Here is a 21710-nt window from a genome sequence, read left to right as displayed (position 1 = left end):
AAACAAATAGTTTAGTAATGCTTTGTGAGAAAATATTCCAATTAAAGGGTTTTGAGATAACACAGTTTGTTACAATAAGTTTAATAAATACTTTAATCTTTTTTTGTTTGTTCTAATAGCAGCAGCTACTGCTTTGAATGTAAATGTCAAGAAGGAAATATCTAGTCCGGCAAGACCTTGCTCTTTCGAAGAGGCCATGAAAGGTACCAAGTTGATTCTTCTCAAAAACTATAAATTGGTGATGCTATATATATTCTCTAGCAAACCTTACTATTTTATTTTCTCTTGTGTACTCAGAACACACAACAGGGTAGTATCTTCCATATTGTAAAATAAATACTTGTTTAATGTTACTGAATGCAGAGATTTGTTTCCCAACACTATATTTCCCTTGATTCACCATATAAACAACTTTTTTTCCAACATATGTTGAAATGGAGGAATCTTCTGTTTTGTTTTGTTTTGCATTCCCTAGTATTAAAAATCTTAAAAGTATATGTAAAGTACAATAATGTATGTAAAATAGGCTATAAAGTTTCTTTCTTCTTGTAGTGCTTGACATTGAGACTAAAGAGACCAAAATAAAAATTGTTGGTTTTTCAGTCCCACTCCTGGGCATATATCTGGAGGAAACTCTAATTCAAAAAGATACATGCACCCCAGTGTTCATAGCAGCACTATTTACAATAGCCAAGACATGGAAGCAACTTTAATATCCACTGAGAGATGACTAGGTAAAGAAGTTGTGTATATATGTGCAGTGGAGTACTTCTCAGCCATGAAAAAGGGAAAATGCCATTTGCAGCACCATGGATAGTCCTGGAGATTGTCATACTAAATGAAGTAAGCCAGAAAGAGAAAGAAGAATACCATATGATGTCACTTAAATGCGGAATCTTAAAAAAAAAAAAGATACAAATCAACTTATTTACAGAACAGAGAGTCACATACATAGAAAACAAACATGGGAAGGGGGTGGAGAGGGATAATGTGGGAGTTCAAGATTTACAGATACTAATTACTATATATAAAATAGATAAACAACAAGGGAATTATATTCAATACCTTGTATAGCACAAGGAACTACACTCAATACCTTGTAATGGCCTATTATGAAAAACAATATGAAAACGAATACATACGCGCACGCACACACACACACACACACACACACACACACACACACACACGAATCACTATGCTGTACACCAGAAATTAACACAACATTGTAAATCGACTATACTTCAATTAAATAAATAAATAGTACTAGAACTTAGAAAAAATGAAAAACTATTGGCTTTCGAAAAAGTTGCTGTAGGCTCTTTAGTTACCATTCTTTATTCTGACATCATTATTTCCCAATAGATAATGAAGATGTCTTCAGGATGTTATAATGTGGTAGATTCTCTTCTTAGCAGATTTCTAATAACTATGATATTCGATTATGATGCTTTTGTAGTATTACATATGAAGATGTCAGTTACATTATGGCCGTTGATTTATTCCTATAATTCTAGCTTTTACTTGTATTTTTCTGCCATGAAATTGAGTTAAATTAAATTTTAAACTTTTAAATACTTATTTTTAAGTGGCATAATACATGTAATACATTTTCTCAGATACAGTATCATTAGTAAAATTCAGCATTCCCATGATATATAATGTGTTTATATAGCTTGCCATTATCATTTCTGACCAGGAACATTTCCAGAATAGATTAGTGAGGAATTATACACTAGTAAGTAAACTGCCCAAGATTATCTGATTTGACTACAGGAAAATTTACAAATCTTTGCTATGGATAACCATAGCTAATGTTTATCAAGTGCTAGGCATATACCACATTCTTTACCAGCATTATCTCATTTACTCTGCCAAACTCTATGAGGTAGGTAATTTTATGATTCTCATTTCACAGATGAGGATAATCAAGGTTCCAGAGAGGTTAATTTGCCAAAGATCACTTAGCTAGGATGTAAAGAGGATAGGTTGAGTTTCAGTGTGTAAGGTAACATCTAAGCAATAATAATTCAGACCATGTTTATTAGATGAATAACACCATAATTAATCAATCATTTTAAAAAGTCAGGGACATTTGTGGTTTGTCCTTTGCCAACTTTCATGTGTTCGTGCTTTTCTCCAAAAGTTCCTTGATGCTCCTTTCATAGAGAATCAGGCTGGTGGAACACCAGACTAATCCAAGTGAAATTTCTTGTACAAGATATTGAATTGAAGGGTGAAAGGTTTTAAACTCTATGTTTAATTTTGGTAATAAAATTATTTAGTTATTTGATCAAAATCTTACCCAAGCCTCAAAAATGGGTAAGAAACAAACACACATACATATATATTTTTTTCACAATTCAAACGATCTTATTTTGACATTTTTATCAATTGAAACCATGTAAAATAATTTTATGAAGATATAAAATTAAATAGAATACTGAACTACCTTACAAGTTTAAAATTTGTCCCTTTTAAATACAATATCATTAAATTGGAGATTCCTGATCAGTTAAAAAAACAACAGCTTTCAACCAGGAATTTTCCTTGACAAATGGCTTATTTTTGTGATTCCTTGAAATCAGAGCTTTAGTATAACACCCAGGTGCCATCTGAGAAATTTGATTAGGTGCACTTTCATGATGAAGACTGAGCAACATAAATGACTTTTAAATTTGTGTTATGACATAATCCTCCAAGTAACAATCTTTAAAATAGTCACCAGTTACAGTAAGATTTAGAACTTCATGTACAAATATGATGTTGTGGCCAAATACTGAAAACTTTCACTCTGAAGTTTCTCATTCCTTGGAGAGGGTTTGCAGAGGGAGGTAGAGAGTACAGGCATAACTGCACAACTACTCAGTGAGATATTAAGTTGAGTGCTAAAGCATCATGATTCATTTTCATTTTTACCCAACTGTGTATATATCCTTAACACAAAGCAATACAAATTAAATGATAAGATAAAGTGTACAGTGTAAACTATTGTTAACAGTTGCTTGGGAATATTTCCAGGAAGTTTTCTGTATCTCTATAGGTGCAGTAAGATGTGAATGAAAATTCAAGATAGATCATTCAAAGACTCTGTGATGCAGGTTTAAGACCCAGAGATAAAGTACTGAAGTGCAGTCTCTCAGTTTCCAGTTTGTAAGGAGTGGTTAATTGGATGAGTGTGAAAAAACAGTTGAGAGCATATGTTTTTCTCTAACTGGTTGCCACTATGCAGAAAGGTTTAGGAGCATGGAGGATTCATTGAGTTAATCTAGTTCAATCTCATTTTACAGGTAAATAAACCAAGGTTTAGAGAAGTTAAGTGATTTGCTCAAGGTCACACAGCTAATAACTGACAGAGGTTGCAACTTAGATTTCCCCCAAAACTCTGTTTTCTTTTTCTTCTAGTATTTCCTCCCTTATAAATCTTAATAATATTTTAACACAACATATTTGTATGTGACCTAAATGCTGCTTGCTCACAACAACCTTTTAGAAAAGATTGTTCTAAGTTTGAAAAGTTATTATTTGACATGGATGGAAGGAGAACCCTGTTTAAAAGTTATTTGGCATAATCCATGTTAAGTTTTCATAAAATAGTTTATAGTTGTGTGCATTTTATATTACTGTGGTGTCTGTGTGTACCATATTTCTAAATATTCAGTATTAAATTGATACTTGTAAAAACCTTAACTTGAAAAAGTTATTTGGCATAAACTATCAATAACTATTTTTTATAAATTCAAATTGATATTGGGAGGGTTAAATATATTTGTCTTATTTACTTCCTAGATCTCTGAATTGGCTTAAAATTTCTCCCCCAACTTCTAGGTAGTACACAAACTTTACTTGTTTGTATTTTTTCCCTCCTTGACTAAAATGTAGCCTCCAGATAGTAGGGCTTTATCCATCTTATTCACCACTGGATGTCCAGAACCTAGAACAGTGCCTGGAGCTTTGTAAGGGCTCATTAAGTACATAGTGAAGATGTAGGAAGAAAAGATAGGGTGACATCTCTCAAGCCATTTAATATTGTTCACAAGTCCATTAAGATGTGGTTGTGAGTTCTGAGACAAGATAGTATAGACTCACTCTTCCCTGTTTCTCCCTTCTAAATCTACTCAATACCTTGGAAATATTCAACAGTCATAAAAGGACTTTGAAATACAGAAAGACTGACTCAGGACCTTAGAACTTATAGAACAACACCAAGTGAGTTTCCTGGGTTTTCCTTTTATCTCCCATTTATCTAAATTGGGCAGCAGTTGCAACTCAGAACTAGCAACAGGCATAGACAAAAAATAAGTCAATAAATAAGCATGAAAAGCCTGTTCTCTTTGGCCAAAAGAGCAGGAAAGGGAAAGCCCAGTAGAGACTTAATGGGATGACTCATACCTAGTGATAGCGGGTGACCCATTAGCAGAGTTTGGAGGCCAACCCGTCCCCCACCCATACCTGCAGTAGCAATAGCAGAACTTAGAAGGGTCAGCCCATCCCATGCCTTGTGCCTGCCAAGTAGTAGTGGGCCCAGTCTGCCAACAGTGGAACCCAGGAAGGCCAAGACACAGGACTCATATGTGCTAGCAGCAGCACATCAGTCTCTGCATGAGTGTTAACAACAGAACCCAGAGGACCAACCCGTCCCCCACCGCACACCAGGCAGCAGCATACAGACCCCTTCCACCTGCACTGGTGATACCAGCAGGCTCTGTGTCTTTCTATCCTTCCCCCAACATCAGAGCAAGACCTAGACCTGGCAACTCCAGGCCTTCCACCCACGAGTAGAGGAAGATACAGACCAAATGTCTTCCAAACCTCCACCCAGTGATAGAAGGCAATCCAGGGGCAGAAGGTAAAACAGCCCAGGGTCTCCCAAACCTCCACCCAGTAACAGAGAGCCACCCAGCCCAGACCCCACAGTTTTTGACCTTATACCCAGTGACAAAAGACAGCCCACGTAGTTTCTTCCCTCCCCCAGCAACACCAAAAGTGATAGAATAGGAATCCCATTAGTACCAGGAGACCAGAGAACATGCCAGGAGAAATGTTTTCACTCCTGCAGGTTCAGCATCCCTCAGTCACACCTAATGACACCAGACAGCCAAAGGAAGCACCTTCTACTCCTATAGGCAGCATCAGCAGGATTTCAGCTGGAGCCCATACAAAGCTAGCACAGAAAGCAGACCAGAATAGGGCTCAGAAAACTAAATAACCATTGGCCATACAAAGACTTTGTGCATACGGCCATGGGAAGATCTGTTATCTTTGCATAGGCATTAGACAAGAAGTCCTTTTCTTGTTTGTCTATACCAATAGACATACCTATTTGTCATTGGTCTCCTTGGGAGGAGTAAAAGACTTGCTCAATTTATTCTACCTATTCTCACTTTCCAGAAGGGGAAAAAATTATGATAATAAGAGTTATTCTCTGAATAAATTGGGGGCAAAATTGTATATAGATCTGTTAAGCAGTAACTGTGTAGGTGATGCATTTGTTAATGGATATTTATATGCAGTTTTTAACTGAAATGTAATATAAACTTGTTTGTAGATACTATACAATTAACCAAACAGTTTACAACAAACTTAATTGACTGTGATAAAGTTAGATTGATTAATTCATTTCTTTAGTCATTCAACAAATATTTATTGATTACCAGCTATGCACCAGGCAACAATAAAAAAATCTTGCCTTCATGGAGCTCATATTCTAACAGAGTTTAAAAGCAAGAATAGCAGTTGATATTATAGGATCAACTTAAGACAACACTAATGGTCTTTAAAATTGCCCTGAATTTCTAGGGGTGGGCCTAGAATACTTAAATGCCTGTCTTATGCATGATCTGAAGCTTTGTCTCAGTCAGAATTGGATTGTGAGTTGAATGGTATTGGTAGAATCTAGGTGAAAATAGGTCCAAAGGACTCATGAGTAAATGATCAATTTCTCAGAGTAATAAAATATAGGATATCAAAGTTAAATGGGCACTTTCCTCTTCCTTCGTAAGATCAATTTCCATAGGAATTATTTCTAGCCAGTTGACTGTGAGACAAGTTAAAGTAAGACTGGATAAAGTTTTAAATATTTTTAAGTAAAAATATTTGCAAAGATAACTATCCTGCTTATATACCACATTCCATTTTAAAATTCTCTTTGTAGCCAAGATTTTTTCTCAGTATCAAATTAAGAAGCCTGTGTATAGAAATATCAAATCACTATGTTGTATGCCTGAAGCTAATATAGTATTATATGTTTATAATAGTTCAGTTAAAAAAAAAAGAGAGAACTTTAACAGCTATGGCTTCTGGGAAACCTATGTTTCTTTACACAGGGTCTGAAAGTAGTGGTAAACTTTTAGATCAAAATTTGGCTATGTGTTCCAATTCAGAAGAAGACTGTCATTAGTGATTTTCAGTAGGCTCCACTAAGTGCCAATGGCAGACTTAAGTAGACGAAAAAGAAAGAGAATCAAGGAGAAAAAGTAGATACAATGAAGTGGTCAGACCTACTTATCTGCCTTACATATAGCCTCTGTTCGATTGTTAATCTCTAACTATCCCCAGAAATAAGAGTAGATGGAAGTAGAAAAACACTTGCTGCTTTTGCTTTGGAAATTTAATTGGTAGACCTAAAAGAGTCCTTTAATTTCTGAAAAGAAAAAAAATTTAACTTCTATCTAAAAGAGAAATGTGTTCATTTGTCAACTTGGCAAATTCAAGTTTTCTAAGACATTTAATTTAGAAAAGCAAAATCTGTTTGGCTAATTAATGGCATCTTCTAATGAGAAGTTTGAGTTTTGTTGAGGAGAGAAATCTGTCAGACAGTCCTGTAGCCCTTAAAATTTTGACTTTATATACAGCCAGCCAGCCAGATACTAAGAGGAGAATGCAAGAGTTGTAATTAAGTAACTTTAACCTCTTGGAGATTTCTATGCTGTATCCTGTCATGTTAATATATCATGGTTGTGTTAAGCAGTGTAATTCAAGGCACCTTGGAAGGGTCCTGGGATTATCACTTGATAGCTGAAATGCTCAAGCTTGTTGATATTTACCTTGTGGTCTTAGACTCTTACTAGGAGTCCTCAAGACACTGCTCCTTAAAAAAAGGGAATACGCATTTTGATACACCAATAGTGTATCTCCTGCTGCCATCATAGCATCAAAAAATAGACATTTAAATCATGACTAATGTGTTAACACATATTAGAATGAAATAACTGATGATTTTAGTGATTTTTAATTTTTCTTTCTTTTTTTTGGTATGTGTGCAGCAATGAAAACGACTGGATGTAACTTAGATAAGGTAAATATTCTTCCTAACGCTCTGATCACTCCACTCATATCAAGCAGTATGATTAAGAGTGAAGATGTTACTCCAATGGAAGTAACAGCAGAGAAAAGATCTTCCCCTATTTTTAAGGTGAGCTACAGTGACTAGTGTCCCACATCTTAACCTCAAATATAAAAACTGCTTTATTTTGAATGATTTAATTTCTTTTCCCTGTGTTTATGCTTTTTACTTTTCCTGTTTCTTTCACATTTGTTTCTCTTCAGATGCACTTGATATATTTTGCTTTTCAGAGTGAATTATTTATACTCAAATAAAATGGCTACAAAGCAACTTCCAGTATACATTTTCAACAAGGGTCCTAAATGTTAACTTGACCTGTGGGATGTGGGGAATTAATGAATGTACTAGTTTAGCATTTTCAGAATTAGAGACATACAATTTCCTTTTCTCCTCCAGTCCTTTCCTGTAACTCATTTCCTTTTTTCACTTGTTTCCCCCTCCACCATAATGTTACCAATGATCCACAAAATGGAGATATTTTAAAATTTACTATTAATTCATAAGCCATAGAGTTAATGTGTTCTTACTGTCCTCAACATATCAACAGCTGATTTTTCTTCTCCTTCCTTGTTTGACTATATTTGCTTATGGTACTCATTTTAAAATCCTAATGACAATAAGGCATCATGTTATGACTGAGAATCGTAGTCTTAGACCTGTTCTCCAAATTAATCATATAGAGTGGAAAACTGGTCCTGCATATGCATATATTTTTATAATAATTTTTAAAGTATCATATGAGCTCATTTAATATTTATATATACATGTTATTTGGCGATTTTTATTTTTTAGACTACAAAGACAGTTGGATCAACTCAACAAACATTAGAAAATATCTCTAACATAGCAGGAAATGGGTCTTTTTCATCATCATCATCTTCCCACTTGCCTTCTGAAAATGAAAAGCAGCAACAGATTCAGCCCAAGGCTTACAACCCAGAGAGCCTGACAACTATCCAAACACAGGACATTTCACAGCCTGGAACCTTTCCAGCAGTTTCTGCATCTAGTCAGCTTCCCAACAGTGATGCACTACTGCAGCAGGCTACACAGTTTCAGACAAGAGAAACTCAGTCTAGAGAGGTGTTACAGTCAGATGGTACGGTGGTGAATCTGTCGCACCTGACTGAGGCGTCACAGCAGCAGCAGCAGTCACCACTGCAAGAACAAGCACAGACTTTACAGCAGCAGATTTCATCAAGTATTTTCCCATCACCAAATAGTGTGAGTCAGCTGCAGAGTACGATTCAGCAGTTGCAGGCAGGAAGTTTTACAGGCAGTACCGCTAGTGGCAGCAATGGAAATGTTGACTTGGTCCAACAAGTTTTAGAGGCACAGCAACAGTTATCTTCAGTTTTATTTTCTGCTCCAGATGGTAATGAGAATGTTCAAGAACAGCTTAGTGCAGACATTTTTCAGCAAGTCAGTCAAATTCAAAATAGCGTAAGCCCTGGAATGTTTTCCTCAACAGAGCCAGCAGTTCATACCAGACCAGATAATTTAATAGCTGGAAGAGCTGAAAGTGTTCACCCACAGACTGAAAACACATTGTCTAATCAACAGCAGCAGCAACAGCAACAGCAAGTGATGGAATCGTCAGCTGCAATGGTGATAGAAATGCAACAGAGTATCTGCCAGGCAGCTGCCCAGATTCAGTCAGAGTTATTTCCTTCAACTGCTTCAGCAAACGGAAACCTTCAGCAATCTCCAGTTTACCAGCCGACTTCTCATATGATGAGTGCATTATCTACCAATGAGGACATGCAAATGCAGTGTGAATTGTTTTCTTCTTCTCCTGCAGTTTCTGGAAATGAAACTGCTACAACCACCACACAGCAGGTTGCAACCCCAGGCACAACCATGTTTCAGACATCAGGTTCAGGAGATGGAGAAGAAACTGGAGCACAAGCAAAACAGATTCAGAACAGTGTCTTTCAGACAATGGTCCAAATGCAACATAGTGGGGACAGTCAATCTCAAGTTAACCTTTTTTCATCTACGAAGAGCATGATGAGTGTTCAGAATAGTGGTACCCAGCAGCAAGGTAATGGTTTATTCCAGCAAGGTAATGAGATGATGTCCCTCCAGTCAGGGAATTTTTTGCAGCAGTCTTCTCATTCGCAGGCTCAACTTTTTCATCCTCAAAATCCTATTGCTGACGCTCAGAACCTTTCCCAGGAACCACAAGGCTCCATTTTTCATAGTCCAAGTCCTATTGTCCACAGTCAGACTTCTACAACCTCTTCTGAACAAATGCAGCCTCCAATGTTTCACTCTCAGAATACCATGGCTGTGTTACAGGGCTCTTCTGTTCCTCAAGACCAGCAGTCAGCCAACATATTTCTTTCCCAGAGTCCGATGAATAATCTTCAAACTAACACAGTAGCACAAGAAGAACAGATGACATTTTTTGCAGCTCAGAATTCAATTTCTCCACTTCAGTCAACATCAAACACTGAGCAGCAAGCTGCTTTCCAACAGCAGGCTCCAATATCACACATCCAGACCCCCATGCTTTCCCAAGAACAGGCACAACCCGCCCAGCAAGGTCTGTTTCAGCCTCAGGTTCCCCTGGGCCCCCTTCCTCCTAATCCAATGCCTCAAAACCAACAAGGAACCATCTTCCAGTCACAACACTCGATGGTTACCATCCAGAGCAACTCTCCATCCCAGGAGCAGCAGCAGCAGCAACAGCAGCAGCAGCAGCAGCAGCAACAACAACAACAGAGCATTTTGTTCAGTAACCAGAATACCATGGCCACAATGGCACCTCAGAAGCAGCCACCACCAAACATGATATTCAACCCAAGTCAGAATCCAATGGCTAATCAGGAGCAGCAAAACCAGTCAGTTTTTCATCAACAAAATAATATGGCCACAATGAATCAAGAGCAGCAGCCCATGCAATTTCAGAATCAACCCACAGTTTCCTCACTTCAGAACCCAGGTCCTGCTCAGTCTGAATCTTCACAGACCTTGTTCCATAGCTCTCCTCAAATTCAGTTGGTGCAAGGGTCACCCAGTTCTCAAGAGCAGCAAGTAACACTCTTCCTGTCTCCAGCATCCATGTCTGCATTGCAGACCAGTATAAACCAACAAGACATGCAACAGTCTCCTCTTTATTCCCCTCAGAACAACATGCCTGGAATCCAAGGAGCCACATCTTCACCTCAACCACAGGCTACTTTATTTCACAACACTACAGGAGGCACCATGAACCAACTACAGAATTCTCCTGGCTCTTCTCAACAGACTTCAGGAATGTTCTTATTTGGCATTCAAAATAGTAAGGAACTCTTTCTAACTTCTCATTTCTTAAATGTTATTGGTTGAAATGATCAGATTATTATTACTAGAAGGAAGCAAGCACAATGGTTTTAAGAGCACAGATTGTAGTTAGAACTGAATTCAAGTCCTAGCTATACCACTTATATGGACTGAGACCTTAGGCAAGTTACTTGACCTGCATGAGCCTCAATTTCCACATCTAAAATGGTGATAATATTATATACTTGATAAGGATATTGGGAGGATTAAATGTAGTGGTTGTGTGTGTGTGTGTGTGTGTTTGTGTGTGTGTGTTTGCCATTTTAAGCTATAAACTTGAAAGGAAAAGGAAGTAAGAATGACAAAAAAAATTTCAGCCAATTAAAGTAAGTCATTTCCAAGGAGATAGAAGTCCATCTAATGTTCATAATACCATGGAAATTATAAGACTTATGATGAAAACTAAGCAATGTTGTATTTTTATACCACTTAGAGGAAACCTGGGATGAATTCCAGTACTGTTCAATGAAAACCTTTTTTGGAGACTGTGAGGTGCCTCACTTTTAGCTCTATACTGAGTGAGCACAGTAGTGAATTTCCCCCAGCAACTAATAAATATCTTCTTGTGAATCTTAACAGAAAGTAACTAATCAGATGTCTTCTCTATTTTAAATGTCTCTGCAGACTGTAGTCAGCTTTTAACTTCTGGACCAGCTACATTGCCAGATCAGTTGATGGCCATAAGTCAGCCAGGCCAACCACAAAATGAGGGCCAGCCACCTGTGACAACACTTCTTTCTCAGCAAATGCCAGAGAATTCTCCACTGGCATCCTCTATAAACACCAACCAGAACATTGAAAAGATTGATTTGCTTGTTTCATTGCAAAACCAAGGGAACAACTTGACTGGCTCCTTTTAACTGGGTATGTAAGTATTGCATTTTGGCTTCTTTCTTACTGAAAATATCAATAAATTTTACTATTCTTAACAGATTTGAGTTAAGTAATAACAGTGTTTAGACTCTGATCTTTTAAAATATGGCTTTCTCACAATATGGTGCTTTTTTACTCTGAGTAAATTACTCTGAATGATAGCTTTTGGTTGTATTGTTAGTTCTGGGCGTCCCTTCTGGCTCTAAGCTTCTTTGCCTTGGAAGACAAAACATCTGATGATGAATGTACTATATATTGGATATTATTATGTCTCATTTCTCCCTTCCTCAAGAAATAAATATTGAGTCTGAAAAGTCTGGCAGTATAAATATGATAAAGTATCGTTTATAGTACTGTATTATACTTTGGGATCCTTCAGGGTGAGAGGAGCTTTATAAATGCTTTCCCTTCCAAGTGAGTATATTAAACTTCTTCTTTTTTTTAGAAATTCCATGAAGAAAATCCTGATTTCAAGAGATCCTGAAATCTGTGATTCCATGAGGATTATTGAACTGTTACTTTAAAAACAAAACAAAATATGAAAAACTGTGACTGAGTAAATAATTTTACTCTGACTGCAAAAGAGCACACCTATGCTGTCTATTGCAGTGATTAACCACCATCATTAACATCTTTATATTTTATATTCCTAATAACAGTGATGACTGAGAATCTATTTGAGTTTCCAGCTGACAGAATTAATTCTTGCTATTTTACCTAGGCACTATTATATCTTTAAAAGTACAGTTTAAATTGATAAGCTGGACCACTCAGTTGTTATTGCTATTAGAAAATAATTCATATTGTCATGTTTACTTTTGTTCTTCATTCATATTTTCTTTCCTGCATTGTTTTAGTCAAGTAGTGGTTTCTGAAAAAGGAAAGTTTAAATAATAACTAATGCTGTGATTTTTCAATATAAAAAACACAGCTATTGGCCAAAGTGAAGGAATTTTTTTTCAGTTTTTATGGAGAAACTGAAGAGATAACATTTTGACAAGTAAGCTGTATTAAGAGCTCTACACAGATTCAAGGCCTCTTTATCACAGACAACATACAAACTGGGAACAGCTGGAATGCTATTGATTTTGTTTTTCAGAGAGTTGTTAATTCCGTTTCTGTTAATGGATTTAACCATAACTGCATAGAAAAATAATCATCTTGCTCTATAAAAAATGAAAGGGAGAATGTATGGTAAATTATGTTCTGATATCCTCCTACAGTAGTTAAAACTGAGTAATTTGAGTGTTTTTTTCTTATCCCAGTCTTCGACTGGTGTTCCCTTTTTATATTCATCTTTATTATTATTCTCCTCTTCTTTATTTTATTTTAGACAATTAGTAATATACTACTAACTTTGTGACCCTGTGGTAACTTAAATGAAAAGGCCACTTTGACCTGGGGTAACCCAGCAACTCCTGCAGCACAGGCTGGGGAGGGGGCCACCTTTTCAGAAATGAGGGGAGCTGATTCCTGAGAAACAAGAAACTGCATTTTTTTTCCATGAACGGTGCTGTTCTGAAGTCTTCAAATTTTTCCCTCTAATAGGAAATAGTATAAATTTTAATTAAAAAAAAAGACAAACTAAAATATCTGGAAACATCACTTCTCCCTGAGCTGCAGTGGGTGTAATTCACTTGTCACCTCAGTGCTTTACAGTCTGAAGTGGTCACTTATCTGATGGTTCCCACAAGCCTTAGGCTTTACAGGGTCATATCATTGACTTAAAATGAAGAATTAATTTGTGTTACATCTGTAGAGAACAAAAATAACACACTCCAGAACTTGCAGTTGTAGCATTAGTTATACAGTTTTGGGTGTTCTCACCACCCATGGGATGCCTGCTTCTCACTACAACCTGTTGTCTGGACACATGCTTGTATCTTATTTTCCTTTTGGCATGTAGAAAGCTGTTAATACAGTTTAAGGCCAAATTGTATGTGGCTTCTATATATAGATAAGATGTTTTGGCATTCTTGTCTGTTTCCTTTATTTTTTAAGTGTACAAAAAAAGATCCTGTTAATTGTTTGTTGAAGGCTACTTTTCTGTTTTTGTTTTTGTTTTTTAATTTTAATTTTTTCTATCCTATACATTTTGTTGAACTTTGTGGAATTGTGGTGTTGGTTTTGTTTATACAGCCAGATTTTTCCCCCCTTTTGTGGTGGTCTTCCTTGGTTCTTTGAATGTGCTCTTCTTTAATTTGTTTTTTCTCTTTGTTCTCATATATTCTTCCCTCCACCCCCAACCCTTTCTTTCTTTCTCTCTCTGATTGAGAGGCATTGAATTATGTTTTCAGTAGTACAGGCTTCTTGCCGATATGAAGGGAACTTTTCAGAAAGAGACCTACTCTGGGTCATTTAATTTTGAATACAGTTTTCAATCGTTCAAGTTTTGGATGGTTTATATCTAATGTGTGTTTCATTTTTTTGGAAAGCTATATTTTGTATTTAGGAAATGGTATACTATTTTGCTATTTGTACTGAGTGAGTACATTGGCATAAATACAGAAATTTATATATATACATATATATAAACTATTCTTTTTTGCCACACATTTTTGTGGTAAATTTGTGAGTTTGTCTGATGTTCTACCACAACGTGGCGTCTGATAACAGTGAGGGGGGGAGGGTTTGTTATGTCTTTATTGAGTATTTAAGTATCTTTTGAAACAAATGACCTGTTCATCTGTGGCCATTCCATCAGGCAGTTCCTTGATGTGATTAGTGGGCTAAAGGCAGCTTACTGTGTGTTCGCTGGATCTTTCACTCAGCAAAATGTTAGAGTAAGGAAACCCATATAGGCAGTTGCGTCAAATGGTGTTTCACATGAATGAGCCATTCAGTCTTTGCTCACTATATATTTAATATTTTATTATTGTTGTTATTGTTATTATTAATTGGCTTTCTGTATTCTATGCCTTTTATTTATAAAGACACTAAAAAAAACATGTTTGTAATTTTAATAACATTTTCCCCATCTTGTAATATCCAGAGCTACTTTATAAATTCTCTAAACCAAAAACATTTTCTTCAATATATCTCTTCTCTCCCCACCCCATCAGGAAAAATTACCCAATATAGTTCAGGTTATGAGAAGGACTAGCCACACAATCCAGTGCTTCAGTTTTAAAATGTGAAACTCTAACTGCAAAAGGTTGGCTAATGTCAGAAAGCTTACTTACAGGTATAAAAATAGGAGTAGAAATAAAATGCTGTAAGTTTATTTCTGAGTTTTCTGAATTTTTTTCTAAGAGATTACCCAGGAGACTCAGAAAGTCTATCTGTTCATCGAGTTCCAGTTAGAATGTTAACACTGCTCTATAGATGAAGTGGTGGCAAAAAGTCTGGCTTGTGTGCTGACTTCTGTTCTGTTGTTTAGCAAGAGGTTTATCATTGTAAAATGCTGATTGCCAATGCCAAGTCACCAGGGACCAATTTTCTGTTTTATAATATCTAAGTTGAGAACAGAACATACACCTGAACTGTAGTGGTTTGATTGGATGGAGGCAGAAAACCCAATGTTTATTTTCATAAATTTTGTGGTTATTTATATAAGGGCTGTGCTAAGCTACCATATTCTTATTCAGTAATGATGGATTTCTTTTTAACATTGTTAAATGTTCCTTACCCCTAAAGGTCAATATTAAGTACCGCATTATGAATATACAATTTGGTTACAAAAAATGTTTGTCGTCTTATTAAAAAGTTAGCTCAACGGTCAGTGGTTGATACTTGTGCTAATAATGCAGTTTCCAGATTACTGTTACAAGTTATAGCTGCATCTAGGAGAGACTCCATGAGCCAGCAAAGGCCTTGGAAACAACAATTTATTAACTTTTACTTATGGCAGAAGGACCTAACCAAACTATGAACCGTATTTTATTTCTTTATATTGTTATACTCAATTGTTCTTTCTTCTAGCAACTTACATTAATGCTTGGAGCTTATCTTTGTGTCTGTGTAAGAGAGAGAGAGAGAGTGTGTGTGTGTGTGTGTGTGTTCCTTATTGTCATTCCATTATATATCCACAGCAATGTAGGAGAAGATAATTAGAAGTCATATTTTGCTTCTGAGTTTTATCATGTTACCTTTGTAATTAGAGTATTATGTTATTTAACCAATGCAAATCTGTTTTCATCAGTTTCCCTAGAACAGATGTTTAAAGGGCTTTGTTTTATTATAGAAGCAGTATCAATGAGGGACCTTCCTTCCTTTCTTTTTTTATAATACTGTATATGCTATAGTTGGGAATTTCATTATAGTACATTTCTTGCTCATCAGAACCTGTTAATCTGCCTACAAAAATTGTGTCAAAGGAAATGAGAAAGAAGTTATATCTGAGTCCCGGTAAAACTAAGATTATAATTCCTTTTGACCATTTAAGCCATTGTAGATGTTTCAGAAAAATGAAATCTGTTTAAATATATCAACAATTGTAGACTGGAGTTAAATGCTTTAATAGAGTCTCAAATTCAACATGGTTTATAAATATCCACTGGGAGTAATTTGAGAATTTTTTATCTTTCTGTTGAGAATTTCTGTTCTAATATCTGTTTTCTAGTTGATTTGTTTCTAATTAATTGAAAAATTATATGAACCTATTAGCTCTACTCTGCTTCATGACCACAGACTTCATCCCTAGACAGCCACGTTACATCTGTATGCCTTTGGTTATACTGAGGGACTTAAGGAAAGAGAGAGACAGTATGTATAGTTCAGCAGCTTCATTAGAAAAATAACTCAAAATATGTATCCTACTAGGCGGGTTAATAGAATCTCATAACATGTATTTAAGAAGAGGTTTTCTCCATTGCTTATTTGTGTCATTAGAGCTAAATTGTGAAGATAATGTTCATTATGTAGTAAATATCGGAATAATACCTAGAATATCACTTGTGAATTGTCCCAGTGTTCTCATTATTTCTTTAATCCCCATTTATTTTAATGTCATTTTAGCCTCATTTATTAATAAAATTCTATTTTTATTCCACTTTCAGGAAATTTTTTAAAATTAATATTTTATATCTAGGTTTAAATGCTTATAGAAAAGTGCCTTTTTACCATGATAGTGCCCCTTTCTTGTAATTTCATTTTTCACTATTGCCAAAAAACAGATAAACAAATGACTTTCATAGTTCCAACTTTCACTTTTTTCTATTTAGTCATTCTTTTCTACATTTCTTGATTAACCATAGACAACAACTTTGTAACTTTCTGACTCCCTTTGGCATAAGAGGAGCAGAAAAGATACATAGTAGAATTGTTTCTTTGAAGGAGGGTAAGTGAAAGATCACAAAATTATACTATTTAGGCTTTATTTAAATTAGCTAAATTTGTCTTTATCTTGACCAGCTGATAGGTTTTATCTGAATACTGATGAAAATTTTACTATATGTGAGACTCTTAAATATCTATAGTTTAAAATAAATAAATAAATATATATAGTTAAATTTCAGAAAGGAAGAGTTTGAAGCACCTTCTCTGATCGTAATTATAAAATGGATGAAAATAAATCACTAACACATAGTTTAGGTAAAGCCTGGTAATGTCAGTTTGCCATCTAACTGTACAGAGCCCAGTAATTCATTATACTGTACTTCTTGCCCATCAGAACCTCTTAGTAATCTGTCTATGAAAATTAATATCAGTGGAAATGAAGAAGTTATATCTGAGTCTATCCAGAACTAAAATAATTCCTTGCAGCCAGATACAGTTGGATTGAGGGGATCCCTCTGGTTTTTGTTAATTTTGCCTATGGTTCCAGCCCTTACTATAGTGGTAGTGCCTGAAGAAAGGGTTGTCAGCAACAGGTCAAACTAGTAGTAGCTTAGGGATAGAGCTGCCTTCCCCATGTGAGTATTTCCATGACTGTTATGGCACTGAAGACTGCAAACCTTTATGCAATATTCTTAACACCCTAATGGTATTATGCACTTTAATCATTCCAAAGAAGTCAAGAATGCTGTATAATGATGATTCCTATCTTAACTACTTAGAATATTTATATCCCTTTTATTTTGGCTAGCCAACTTGGTGTATGTGTTATGTGAATATTTTCTAAAATGACTGTATAGTAGGAATTAAGACTTTGAAATGTAATTGACTATAAGGGGAAATGCCTACACTTCAGAAAATCATTTTAGAAACATTAAGGTGTTCATCTTGCTAATCTGTATGTTTGAGAGTTCATTAAAACCAGCCCTCTTCCTATATATTTTGTGTCATATTAATAACATTATTGTATATACTTTTCTACATATATAGTATGTATAAACCAATAGTTCTCAAAGTATGCTTCTCAGCCCACCAGCCAACATCAGTATTTCCTGGGAACTAGTTAAAAATGCAAAATCTTGGGCCCTATCCAAACACAGTGAATCAGAAACTCTGGAGTGGGACTCAGCAATCTGTGTTTTAACAAGCCTTCCAGGTGATTCTGATGCTTGCTAAGGTTTGAGAACCACTGGTGTAAGTTGTATACAATAAGATCCAGAAAGGGCTATTTTTGGGGGGTTTTTTTTTTGGTTTTTTTTCACTCACACAGACACCGTTATACATTGTTTTTGATGTAAATTCAACTTAACCTGGTTATCTATAATCATTTATTGGCAATGATAATTTATTCTCAGTACTGCCTGTAGAAATACAGTATATTTTATGTACATAAATAGTTACTCTAGTTATTGATAATTCAGTTAACTTAGTTTGGCATTTTCTACCACTTATTAAAAAGTTTACATTAAATGACTGATTTAAATATATAGGTGCAATGTTCTATATTTATTTTAATTATTATGACATTTAAAGTAGCTAACATAATTGACAGGTGCTAAAACCTCCTGTTTATCCATAAAATGGGTACACTGTGGCAGTGATAATACAAGCTTTCTTTTCATTGCCTCTTACTTTACCAGCAGACCACAATTTTGGCCTGGCTTGACCAACTCTCAGAACAAAATTATTTGTCATTCCTTGTAATTACAGTTTTACCCGAGATATTTAAACATCATGGCTGGCCAGGTCAACAAAGCACCTTATTTAATTTCTTTTTTTAATAGATAAATCTTTAAAAATAGCTTGCTTTGTATGAGAACTGATGCAGTAAAAATATAGTATCCTTGGAACTTAGGCTTCAGACAAGATATTAAATAGGACCATGCATTGTATAATTTGGACATTTCTCCCTTCCCAATTGTATGCATCATGGAAAATAAATTAACCACAAGTAGATTTATTCATTCATTTTAATCTCCCTGTATATTCAGTACCTCTATAATTTTTCTAATTTTCCCACTGTTTACAAATCACCAACTAATAAACTCGTGAAAGAAAAACGTTCGTTTCAAAAAAAGTCATTGTATACTCACTTTATAAAAATCACCACTGCTGTCTACTTAATACCTGCAGTGGAAATGTAAGTGGCTTACTCTACAAACTTTGGTGCTGGAAATGCATAGGCAAACTGTTGGGAGATGCTCAACCTACATTCCTCTTTTCTTGTTCCTTTCCCATCTTCCCTACTTTATTGCATAGTATATTCCTGTATCGAAAGCATTCTACCATACCGCAATTCTGTTTGACTCCAACTTGTAGTATTTCCTTTAAAAGCCCTGTGTTTAACCATATCATTCTGCTCTTTTTTCCCAGAGGTAATTTGCCTGGTTTGAAATAGTTTGTAGGGATTTATTATATATATATATGTGTGTGTGTATGTGTGTATATATATATATATATATATATATATATATATATATATATATATATTTTTTTTTTTTTTTTTTTTTTTTTTTTTTTTTTAGCTAGTGAACCTCAGGACAGCACACACACACAGACCCCATCCCATATCAGATGTTTGGGAGTAGCTTTGGAATCAGACTGTGTCCAATAAAGAACTATCCTGCACTGAAGTGTTTGTGACTTTCAAAGCTACAAACTGATTCCAATGACATTGAGCTAATTTCTTTTGATCTAATGAATGTATCTGCTCACCTTGTTCCCTTATTTCTAATTGATAAGCTCCAAGTATCTGTTACTTTTTTTTGACAATTTTTACTGAGTTTCATTCACTTCTTTTACTTATTCTATTAATAAACATAATACAGTTATTTCATTAGCCTGTTCTCAAGTAGTTTAGCTACCATTCTGCCATTTAATTTTTTTAATTCTATTTTGTTTGCTTGAGCACACTGATCAACCACTGAACTGCCATCTTCCATTGTCCTGCAATGATATAAGGGTTACATTTTTGTGTATATGGCTTTCATAGTTGGGATTCCAGAGCACTGACACCAGATATTTTCAGTTTGTTCTCTGGGGGATTTTCATTTGCATCTATGTTTTTAGCTATCTGTGATAACTTGTTAAATATTAAAAAGATATTTTGCTTCTATTGGAACATTTGTATACTCGCAACTATATTTCTGTAAACAGCTGCAGTCAAAAATAAAACATTGAAAGTTTTCATTTTGTAGTGGGTGACTCTTTTTTTCCTCAAATTTTGTGAATCAATTCATATCTATGAATGTCAGTTTTGAGCAACAGGAGTATGTGACAAATTATAAAAACGTTAAGGAAAGGTATGAAACACAGAAGTATTCTTAAGTAGTTACACTGAGCCTACTATTTTGCCAGGCAGTGTACAAAGTGACTTAGTATTACAGAATTTTTGTTTGTTTTAACTTAGTGTTTCATGTTTAGTAAAACAGTACATAAACATGGTGGCAAATCATGTAGCATGGATGTGCTTTTGATGAAAACCAAGTCTTCCCAGCCCTCAGTCCCACATCCAGAGGCAGTCTATTTCTCTGTTATGTCCACACACATATGCAGACACATAATAGTGTTTATCAGAATGTGGTATGTGAAATGTATCACTAGTGGTACTGAAAATGATTCCAGGTGATACACAGGTAAACGTTATTTGTAAACACATATATGTAAGTATTTGTACATTTGAATAAAATATAAGGTGTCTGCCTACTAAACTATGGGGAAATGTGCATCAGACATATTAAATCAATACTGATACAGGCGATACATCAACGTCATGTATACAATATATAAATAACTAAAACTTCAGAACCGCTGCTTTAAACAGAATGCTTATACCTTCATATCAAATGTAGACAGTGTCTGTTGATTCTATGAAAGTGACTGAATTTTTAACACATCCAAATGTATATACTAAATGAGTTGTCCCTTTAGGAGTGTGTCTATGTTTCAACAATGCTGCCATTGTTCTAAATATGTTTAAAACAGCATATGTGGGCAAAAGACTGGTCTGAAGGTGGGACTACAAGTGGCTGCCAGAAAAGCTGACGCACTCCTGGGTTGCATAATTCAAGTTTCAGTGTCTAGAACCAGGGAGATGTTTGTCCTGCTTTACTGGGGCTGGTAAGAGTACTGCTCTGTCATCCTGTGAGGACCAATTTTCAGCAGCCATATAAATCAGGCCTGTAAGAGAGTTGAACGTCATTTATCCCTGCTCAGGACACACGGGGACTCTAGAAGTATAAAAGCAGCTACGGTTTCTTAAAAACACTTGATGGTCTTTCTCTCAGGAAGATGGCTGATTGCTGCTCTCGTGTTCTGTCTCATGTTGTCATTGTCCCTGCTTCGACTGAGGCAATATAGTATTTACAAGTGTAGTCCCTTGAGTTTGCCTGCCTGGGTGGAGTTCTGGCTCCTTTACCTGCTATTTAACCTCTCCATTCCTCAATTTCCTAATCTATGAGGTGGAAAGGAAAACAGAATGATCCTCTGAGGGTTGTTACAAGAATTAAGTAAATTAAACAATATAAAATTGCTTAGTTCCTGGCATCCAGGAGCTGAGTGCCTAGTAAGTGTGATCTTGTATTAGCAACACTAGTCCTGATACTACTTTGCTCTTCTCTTTTTTGCACTAGATCCATATCCTTTTGCATTTTTCAAATTCACGTACCTTTAATTGTCCTCTTTCTCTAACATCAAAACCTTTTCTCTCTGAGTCATCCCCAGTGGCATATAAATGTTCTGTAATGTCCCTTACCTCTTAAAAAATCAAACAAGTAATATTCTTTGGCTATACATCCCCCTATACACACTATTTCCACTTCCTCTCCTTCCAGTCTGTCTTGAATCCATTCCAGTCAGGTTTCATCACCCCGCTCTACTGAAAAAGCTCTGT

General features: G+C 35.5%; 1 protein-coding gene across 11 annotated transcripts in view; it reads left to right on the top strand.

The window, feature by feature from the left end:
- Positions 1–20008, top strand: part of NFAT5 (nuclear factor of activated T cells 5) — a 114283-nt gene extending 94275 nt beyond the window's left edge. For 6 of the 11 annotated variants that reach the window (XM_031458172.2, XM_031458169.2, XM_031458176.2 and 3 more), the window contains 5 exons: positions 120–203; positions 7266–7414; positions 8138–10631; positions 11297–11536; positions 11991–19265. In XM_031458172.2, the coding sequence (XP_031314032.1) occupies positions 120–203; positions 7266–7414; positions 8138–10631; positions 11297–11532 (2963 nt within the window). In that variant the 3' untranslated portion in view covers positions 11533–11536; positions 11991–19265. Of the gene's footprint in view, positions 1–119; positions 204–7265; positions 7415–8137; positions 10632–11296; positions 11541–11990; positions 19266–19344 lie in introns of those variants that run through there. The other 5 variants (XM_064489018.1, XM_031458171.2, XM_031458178.2 and 2 more) reach the window with 3 other exon arrangements.
- The last annotated feature ends 1702 nt before the right edge of the window (positions 20009–21710 follow it).

The sequence above is a fragment of the Camelus dromedarius genome, chromosome 9 (assembly GCF_036321535.1).
Source record: "Camelus dromedarius isolate mCamDro1 chromosome 9, mCamDro1.pat, whole genome shotgun sequence".
Classification (NCBI taxonomy): Eukaryota; Metazoa; Chordata; class Mammalia; order Artiodactyla; family Camelidae; genus Camelus; species Camelus dromedarius.
The sequence above is the reverse complement of the archived record's forward strand: the minus strand, read 5'-3'. Positions and strand labels throughout refer to the sequence as shown.